This window comes from Sturnira hondurensis, unplaced genomic scaffold, assembly GCF_014824575.4.
Source record: "Sturnira hondurensis isolate 20B ecotype Veracruz unplaced genomic scaffold, ASM1482457v3 Scaffold0020903, whole genome shotgun sequence".
NCBI lineage: Eukaryota > Metazoa > Chordata > Mammalia > Chiroptera > Phyllostomidae > Sturnira > Sturnira hondurensis.
In genome coordinates this window covers 3030200-3039297 of record NW_028093534.1, presented here as the reverse complement: position 1 = coordinate 3039297, position 9098 = coordinate 3030200, and the positions used below count along the sequence as shown (strand labels likewise).

The 9098-nt window shown below is 43.5% G+C and overlaps 1 protein-coding gene and 1 pseudogene across 1 annotated transcript; one reads left to right on the top strand and one right to left on the bottom strand.

Annotated features, from left to right (window-relative positions):
• Window positions 1-3070: 3070 nt before the first annotated feature.
• Window positions 3071-8933, top strand: SPMIP11 (sperm microtubule inner protein 11). Its single transcript, XM_037030979.1, has 4 exons — window positions 3071-3137; window positions 5887-6039; window positions 8083-8227; window positions 8711-8933. The coding sequence occupies exons 1-4, from the start codon at window positions 3071-3073 to the stop codon at window positions 8757-8759; spliced, it is 414 nt and encodes a 137-aa protein (XP_036886874.1). The 3' UTR covers window positions 8760-8933.
• LOC118976524 (uncharacterized) lies at window positions 6930-7023 on the bottom strand (annotated as a pseudogene).
• Window positions 8934-9098: the final 165 nt, after the last annotated feature.

The following is a 9098-nucleotide window of genomic DNA, read 5'->3' as shown; positions in this document are numbered from 1 at the left end:
TTTTATTGTGACCTCTAGATTCAGGGGTGTCTAACCTGTGGCCCAAGGGCTGCAGGTGACCCAAGATGGCTATGAAAGCAGCCCAACACAAAATCATAAATTTACTTAAAACTTTTTTTCACTCATCAGCTTTCATTAGTGTTTGTATATTTAATGTGTGGCACAAGAGGACTCTTCTTTCAGTGTGGCCCAGAGACACCAAAAAGTTTGGACACCCCTGTGAGTCTGAGCACGTGTACCACTTTGAGGAAGATATTTTTGGACATGGAAGCAAAGGAACTTCTCCAAAGGTGAAATGTGCCCTGAGGATTTGTCTAATTCCATGGTCTCACACTCCTGTCCACTTCCTCCCAAAGCACTGGCAATTTCCTTATATCAGGAAAGAAAGTAAGTGCAAGACAGCCTTCCAAACATACATCAGCCAACTGCAACCCATTTTAATGTCCCAGCCAACTCTGAGTGGTTTATGCCTAGCATTGGATATAACCTCCAGACAAGAGTCATTTCTTATGTACAATACCACAATATTTCTTTCAGACTGATCTTATATGATTTTACAGTTAGAGTGGTACTATTCTGTTAGCAGTGACACCAAGTGTAAGACAATTACTAGTAATGAGTGTTAGATATTATAACCACGATATACTAAGCATCTGAACAGGCAGGCAAGTATCCTAACCCAGAAGTCAGAACTCTGGGAGCCACTCAGGCTCACACACTTCAAAACTTCTTCAACCTAAAAACATTGTGGCCAATCAGCCCCAGTTCCAACCAACAGAGGCAATGGGCAAAGTAGTAGATAACTAAGATTTTCTGATGACTCCAGTGGCCCTGGGAAGCCTGTAATATTGAGAAATCTGCAACATGAATTAGGATGAGTGCGAGATCCACCCAAATACTTTTGCATCATTCCAGATGTCCTTTATGGTCCATCCAAAGCAGTAAGTGTGGTCTTATAGCAACTCCCATTTCACGTCCCAATTCTAGAAGAAACTGTTCACAGTACTCCATATCTGTTTAGCCCTCCAAACCATATGAAGCATGGCATTGTATCAACTAGGTGGATGACTACCATCTACTACCAAAATCATGGATTCTACTACCTTGCCACTGTGGACTTTGCTTATAAAGAGCTCAGTGCGTCCCTCTACCCAAAACACGCCCTTTCACAGAGTCTGTGGCACGATTCTTTTACCTCCCCCTCCCCACACTGCACCCTAGGTAGCTTCCAATCCTGGAAGTTTGGGGAAGCTACAAGGACCAAAAACCATCTTCCAGCCTGCCAAAAATGGACATGAAGAGTATGTCAACCAGTGCTTGACTGAGAAGGAAGGCATCGAGTGGACAACATTGTCCAGCACGCCTCCATGCACACAGTAATGATCCATATGGAGAGTAGGAAGCTATTATTTGGAAACTGATGAGATAATAGAGACGATCATCTGGCTGTACCCTTAAGGACAATCAGTCTTGAGGCCAGATGAAGAGCCCACACTGTTACGTGCACTCAGACCAACAGTTACTCACAGTCCAGATCCCATTGCCCTCAGTCCACATCTACTGAGCCATGGACATTCTACCACCTGTCATTTGCCCAAAGTCAAACCACCAAACTCAAATAACACTGGTTCCAGGAACTAGCCCCTCTCATTGCTGTAACCTGTGATGAAGCACAGATCAGCCCCCTGGTTCAGCCCAGGCTTCCAGAACTCTGTACTCTGCTGCCTTTCCAAGTCCTCAACTGTCTGTAGAGGAAGGTGATTCAAACCATGTCCCACTCTGGCAGTGTCATTATCTCAGAGAATACTAAAGGAGACTTCCACAGGAATGCAAAAGGGAGGAAGAGGGACAGAGGGAGTGAGGCCAAGCTAGGAAGAAGGGGGAAAGCTGGAGCTGGGGAAGAACTCCAGAAAGGATGGGGCACCTCCACCCTCCAATAGAGGTGAGGCAGCAGCTCAACAGTTTCCAGAGAGAAAGGCTAACTTTCATCTGGTTACTGGCAGCTCAGGATTCAGAGGTATAAGCCAAATCCTATTTAAGCAGAACACAAATTTATTAAAAGAATATTAGTAGGATTTTGCCCTGGCTGGTGTAGCTCAGTGGATTGAGCACAGGCCTGCGAACCAGAGGATCGCGGTTCAATTCCCAGTCAGGGCACATGCCTGGGTTGCAGGCTGGTTCCCTGCAGGCCAACTCCCAGCAGGGGATGCACAAAAGGCAACCATACATTGATGTTTCTCTCCCTCTCCCCTTCCCCTCTAAAGGTAAATAAATAAATAATCTTTAAAAAAAAGAATATTAGTAGGATTTTATCAAACTAAAAAGTTTCTGCACAGCAAATGGAACAACAATGAAAATACAACCTGCAGATGAGAGAGAATATGTGCAAACCATACATTTGATAAAAGATTGATAACTGAAGTATATAAGAAACTCTTATAATTCAATAGCAAAAAAAAATCTGGTCAAAAAATGGGCAAATGAACTGAAAAGACATTTCTCCAAAGAAGACACACAAATGGCCAACAGGCATTTTAAATTATATCCAACATGATTAATCATCAGGAAAATGCAAATTGAAAACAGTGAGATAACACCTCAAACATGTTAAAAAGGGTTATTATAAAAAATAGAACAAGATAAGTGTTGGTGAAGTGGAGAAAAGGAAACCCTCGTGCACTGTTGGTGGAAGTGTGAATTGGTACAGCCAATATGGAAAACAGAATGGGAGTTCCCCAAAAAATTAAAAACAGAACTACCATATGATCCAGCAGTTCCATTTCTGGATATATATCCAAAGGAATTGAGATCCAGATCCCAAATTGATACCTCACATCCATGTTCATTGCAGCATTATTCACAATACCCCAGACATGGAAGCAACATAAATGTCCATAATGCAGGGGTAGATAAAGAAAATATGGTATATGTATACAGTGGAAATCCTGTATGGAAGAACTTGGAAGACATTATGCTGAGTGAAATAAGCCAGACACAGAAGGATAAATACCACATGATACCACTTATAGAAGGATCTAAAATAATCAAACCCACAGGAGCAGAGAACAGAATGACGGCCAGGGGAAAGAACAAAGGTGGGGACAGCCGTGAAAGAGTACAGGTTTCAGTTACACAAGGTGAGTCTGGAGATCTGTTCTGCAGCCTGGAGCCTATGCTTACACTTAACACTGTATTACATACTTAAAAATTTTTCTGAGAGGGTAAATCTTATCAAATGCTGTTATCACAAAATAGTAACAACAATAAAGAAGGTGGGAGGCAATCTCTCAAAGGGATGGATATGTTTATGGTATACATTGTAGTGATGGTTTCACAGTTGTGTATTTATCTCTAAACTCATTAAGCTGTATTTACTAAATGTGTACAACTTTTTATGTTAATTATACAGTAGAGTGGTTTAGCTGTAGAAGGAACCACCAACCAAGCTTCATGGATGATAACCGAAAACACTGTTGAGAATCACACTGCACACCTGGTTGGGCACAGACACTACTGCGCTCCACGCTGCGGCGGGCCCTGCCGGCACCCAGGGCACTGGCCCTGCACACTGCTCCTGGACACAAGTGCAGCTTTGCTGCTGCAACTTCCCATCAACAGAAAAACAACCTTACATGTCCCTACTTCTTTGCAATCTCATCTTTGATTCAAAAGCTGGAATAGGTGTATTTAATTGCCCTGGTCAAACTCTTTAGCCATGCCCTAGCTTCGAGAGAAGCAAAGGCCCTGGCTGGTGTAGCTCAGTGAATTGAGCACAGGTCTGCAAACTAAGGGTTTGCAGTTGGATTCCCAGTTGGGACACACGCCTAGGTTGCAGGCCAGTTCCCATCGTGGGATGCACGAGAGACAACCACACATTGATATTTCTCTCCCTCTCTTCTTCCCTTCCCCTCTAAAGTTAAACAAATAAAATCTTTTTAAAAAGAGAGGCTAAGTATATTAGTCCAGCAATTTTCAACACTTTTCATCCCATGGCACGCATAAACTAATAACTAAAATTCTGTAGCACAGCAAAAAAAATAATAATTTGCCAATCTGAAAAAAAAAGGTACAATTTTGATTCGTTCACACCAGACAGTTGGTGTTATATTGGTTGTCGTCATTCTTTATTTGACAATTTAAGGGAAAAGAGGTCAGTGCCCCTGACTAACTAGTCAGGTATTGCATGTTTTAAAAATTCTTAGAGCACACTGGTTGAAAATCGCTGTTTTAGTCTGCTAACAAAGATTGGGTGGCTTACAAACAAGAGAGATCTCTCACAGTTCAAGCAGCTGAAGTCCACAATCAGGGTGGCAGCATGGTCGGGTGAGGGCCCTTCTAGGGTCACAGATTTCTCTCTGTGCCCTCACATTGAGGAAGGGGTGAGGGAGCTCCCCCAGGCATCTTTTATTTTCAGTTGAATTTATTGGGTGACACTGGTTAATAAAACTACATAGGTTTCAGGTGTACAGTTCTATAACACAGTGTGATCACCATGCTATTGTCTGTGTGTCTTGTCTATGAGTTTGCCTTTTTTTTTTTTTTGCTTAATCACCTCACTTTTTCCACCCAGTCCCACAACTCCCCCTCCCCTGACAGCTGTCAGTCTGTTCTTTAACTATGAGTGTGTTTCTGTTTTTTTAGTTCATTTTGTTCATTAGGTTCCACATATGAGTGAAATCATATAGTACTTATCTTTCTCTCACTGGCTTATTTCACTTAGCATATTGCTCTCCAGGTCCAACCATACTGTCACAAAGGGTAAGATTTCCTTCTATTTTTATGGCTCAGGCCTCTTCAATTTTTCATTATTGTTGTTATTATTTTAATCCTCACCCAAGGACATGCTTATTGATTTTAGAGCATAGGGAATGGAGGGAGAGAAACATCAATTGGTTGCCTCTTATAATGCACCCCAACAGGGGACCGAGGACGGACCTGCACACTAGATATGTGCCCTGACCTGGAATCAAACCCACAACCTTTCAGTTTACAGGACAACATTACAACCAACTGAGCCACACAGGGCCAGGGCTCAGGCCTCTTTTGTAAGGGCACTAGCCCCAATGCTGAGTGCTCTGCCATCATGACTTAATCACCTCCCAAAGCCCCCGCCCCCAAATACCATCACCTTAGACATTAAGTTTTCAACATAGGAATTCGGGGGAGGACATAAACATTCAGACCATAGCACTGGGTAAGGAAGATTTGGTCTTTTGAGCCTAGATCTGGTTTTGCCTCAGAGGGATTCCCAAACCCTCATAGGAACACTAGATCTACACCGCACCACTCTGCCCTACCACATGCTGCCCTGCCCTGCTTTGCACTATGCTCAGCCCGTCCCTTTCCACTTTGCCCAGCACTAGTCAGGCTCCAAATCCACAGCAAGCTGAGTCCCCCCTAGTGCTTCTAACACTTGCTATCTTGCTGCCTGAGTTGCTCTTCCTGATACTACCAGGTCCCACGTACTTTTTCTTAACATCCAAGACAACTCAAACATAACTTCCCCTATTGGACCAATTAAAGCTCTGCAAATATGCCAGTCCCAGAAAGGGAGTGTCTATCCAGATAAAGTGCCTTTTGATTTTATTTTTTTTATTTTTATTTTTTTGGCCTGCACTGATCCTAAGTATCTGTTTATGTCTTGATACCAGCGGGAGGCCACTCAAAACCCAGGAGTCACTGATGAATAAGAGTGGTGATGAGAGGTCTCTTGATCACTGGGTCCTCCCTCCCTCCCTCCCTCCCCTCTGTCACAGGCACTGCGATTGGACTCCTGAGAACCCAAGAATCGAGAATCAGATTTGAGTGGCGAGGAGAGACCCCTGCCATATGCCGGGTAGTCAGAAACACTAGAGACCCAGAGGATCACACAGACCCATTTGACAGGTACTCAGTTCAAGTTTGCTGTCATTTCAGACCAGAAGGAACTGGTGCCCACGAGGCTTCCCCCAATTAATTCAGAAGATGGGAATTATTCTGTGCACAAGAATAGCCACACAAGGTACCACAGAGCTGTACGAAAGGTGTTGTTGAAGACATGTAAGTACCTTCGACTGGGTCACGTATGATTTCCTAAGTAATGGCTGGGATGAGGTGGGGCATAGTCTGGAACAGGAAAAAAAGAGCCAAGAAAAGAGACTGAGGAGACAAGGGAGAAAGTAGATCTGAGTGTTAGAGTGAGCAGCAAGATTACTGTTGAATCAGACTTTATCTTTATCTCAGACAAAATCCAGGTTTGAGTCCTAGTCCTGCCTCTTTGAAATGTCACTTATCCTTAATTAACCCGCTTCCTCATCCATTAAAAAAAAAAAAACAAGCCCTGGCCTGGTAGCTCCATTGGTCAGAGCATTGTCCTGATAGGCCAAGGTTGCCGGTTCAATGGCCGGTCAGAGCACATACAAGAAGCAACCAATGAGTGCATAAATAAGTGGAACAACAAGTCAATGTTTTTCTCTCTCTCCTTTCCGCCCTTTCTCTCTCTGACTATAAAATAAATTTTTAAGTGCTAAAAAGAAAAAAAGCAGAAAATGCCTGCTCTACCAATCTTACAGAATTGCTATGTATATCAAACTAAAAATGAGACAACTTAGGAAAGCACTTGTATATTACAGTGTTATGCCTGTGAGGAGTGGTACCAAGTACTAGCTTTGGAATTTAAACTGAGTTTAAGTTCCAAACAAGCCATGTGACCTTAGGAAAGTTTCTTTAAACACTTACCTGCTGTGGACCATCCGGAAAAGGGAATAATGCTCTAGCATTGCATGAAAGTTAGAGAAAATGTACATTTTAAAAGCACCTAAGACAAACTACTGACAGATTTGACAAATTGTAGGAAATCTCCAGGAATTATGCTGTATAAAGAAAGCTAATCTCTAAAAGATCACATACTGCATGGTGCTGATTATATAGCATTCTTTTCTTTCTTTTTTTAAAATACAGAATGCTTCATAGATTTGTGTGTCATCCATGCTAATCATCTCTGTAGTGTTCCAATTTCAGTATATGTGCTGCCAAAACAAGCACTATAATAGTCTCAAGAAAATGAAACTATAGAAATGAAGAAATGATTAGCGCGGGTGTAGGGATGGAGGGAGTAGCTCTACAGGGCAACTCCGAGCCCTGCAGTGACGGGGCTATTCTCCATCGACATGTTAACACACGGTGGGAACACTGTGCAGTGGTTTTCCAGGATGTCACCGTTGGGAGGGGACGGGTGAAGGGTACACAGGATCTCTGCGTGTCACTTCTTACAACTATATGTGCATCTGTAATTATCACAAAATTTGTTTAATCTAAAAAACTAAAATGCTTTCAGAAATTGAAGACATACATGAAGAAGTACTAAGAGTTATTTCTAATAACTTCTTAAAAGCTTATTACTGATTAATAGGAAAATTACTAAGTCAAAAATGGTATATTAGGGATTTTTAAAATGTTGATTTTAAATGCCAAATGCCCAAATGCCCAGATTATTAGGCTTTAATTCTAAATTTTTTAAACATAGTAATTTTAACAGTGGTATAATTAGATTTATCCAAATAAATAGTGAAAATACAAAAAAAGTCTTGAGTAAGTCTGACATTCTTTCAAAATTTTAAAAACACCTCTAACAACATTTAGAACATGATAGGTACTTGGTAAATGATATCTGGAGTGTAAGTAAATGTGATGTAGTATGTTTGCTAAGATTCAGAGATTTGACTGAACAAAGGAAGGAACTATTTCACAGAGAAGGGGCATGAATGAGGATAATTAAGCCTTAAAAAAATAAAAGAACCTGGAGACCCATCTTGCACATTTGCCAAGCTGAGCTGACCGCTTCTGTTCCACAATCTTAGCCCTTGGGGAAGGCGCTCTTGGAAACAACCTAGTAGCAGCAGGCAGAACCACAACAGACTCAACTGACCACGAAGGGTGAGATGCTGGAATCGGGAAGTGAAGCTGGGTGTGTGACCAAATTCCTAGGACTTCTCAGCACCTCGTTGGGCCCAGCTGCTAGGCTGGGCTCTGCTGCCCTGAGGCACAAAAGGGAGTAGAGAACTAAAAGAAACTGGATAACCTGTTCTTCCTCAAAACTTTCAGTCCCCAATCAAATCTTCAGAGTACCCTTGACTGATGCTCAGAACTTCAGCTTCTGGAGGTCACATGATCCAGGAGTGCGCCCAGAGGATACCACGCCCTGGATCCGGGGCCCTCACCACTGCCTCATTAAAAGCCCGATGACCAGGTCAGGCTTCGAGGGGTGAAGTGGGGAGACCAAGGGAAGTACTCCCTCCCCTCACTTAAATCCTCACAGACCGTTTCATCTGTACTCAGAGCTAGTGAATAGAAGAGGTGGTTTGGGTCTTGGCAGGGAAGGCCGGTCCCAGTATTTGGGCAGTGGTGGCGTTCAAAGGAGTTCAAGATTCATCTGTGTCTTTGTGCTTCGCCTTGTGGACAGGACTTCTGGGTAGGCATGAGTGTCTATAGCATTTCCATGGGGTCTGGGCAGTGTCTGGTCCCTTCTTTGCTGCCTGCCCTCCCTCCAGCCACCATCCATGGGCAGTATCCCTACTTCCTCAACACCACTCCTGCCCGTTCAGCGCTGAGGCAGTCTTGGGAGCTGTGTGTAAGGACCCCACCACACGCACGCGCGCGCGCGCACACACACACACACACACACACACATCCCAGCTTGGCCTGGCTGAATCTGAGGTCTTCTCTCTTTCAGGTTTATGGAGTACTCTGTCCTCAATGACAGACTCTTCAGTCTGTACTGAGCAGGATATGCTTGCAGAAGGACATGATGGACTGTGGCAGGAGGACAAAGAAGGGGAAAGAGGACGAAAGTATCCTGGTTCTGGTGGCTGACCGGTGCGGGGAGGGGACTGAAAAAGCAGAATAAAATTAGATGGGACTAGAAGTCACTTGCGTGCACTACAGTGAGGGGGAGAGAAAGTATCCTGGTGCCCAAATTCCTGTGAGATCAGGTATGGGAGAGACTGCTGAAGCCGCCATAACTTGGTGTTTGCTTTGGGACTGGAAAGACCACCACAGGGGGTCCTAACCTCATATGTGGATGAGGCCAGAGTAACAAATCTGGGAAGACACATTGATCC

Coding starts and splice junctions, on each gene's coding strand:
- SPMIP11 (XM_037030979.1), top strand. CDS start 3,071: ATGACGGCCAGGGGAAAGAACAAAGGTGGGGACAGCCGTGAAAGAGTA. Junction 3,138..5,886: donor ACAGGTTTCAGTTACACAAG/GTGAGTCTGGAG, acceptor CCCATTTGACAG/GTACTCAGTTCAAGTTTGCT. Junction 8,228..8,710: donor ATTAAAAGCCCGATGACCAG/GTCAGGCTTCGA, acceptor TCTCTCTTTCAG/GTTTATGGAGTACTCTGTCC.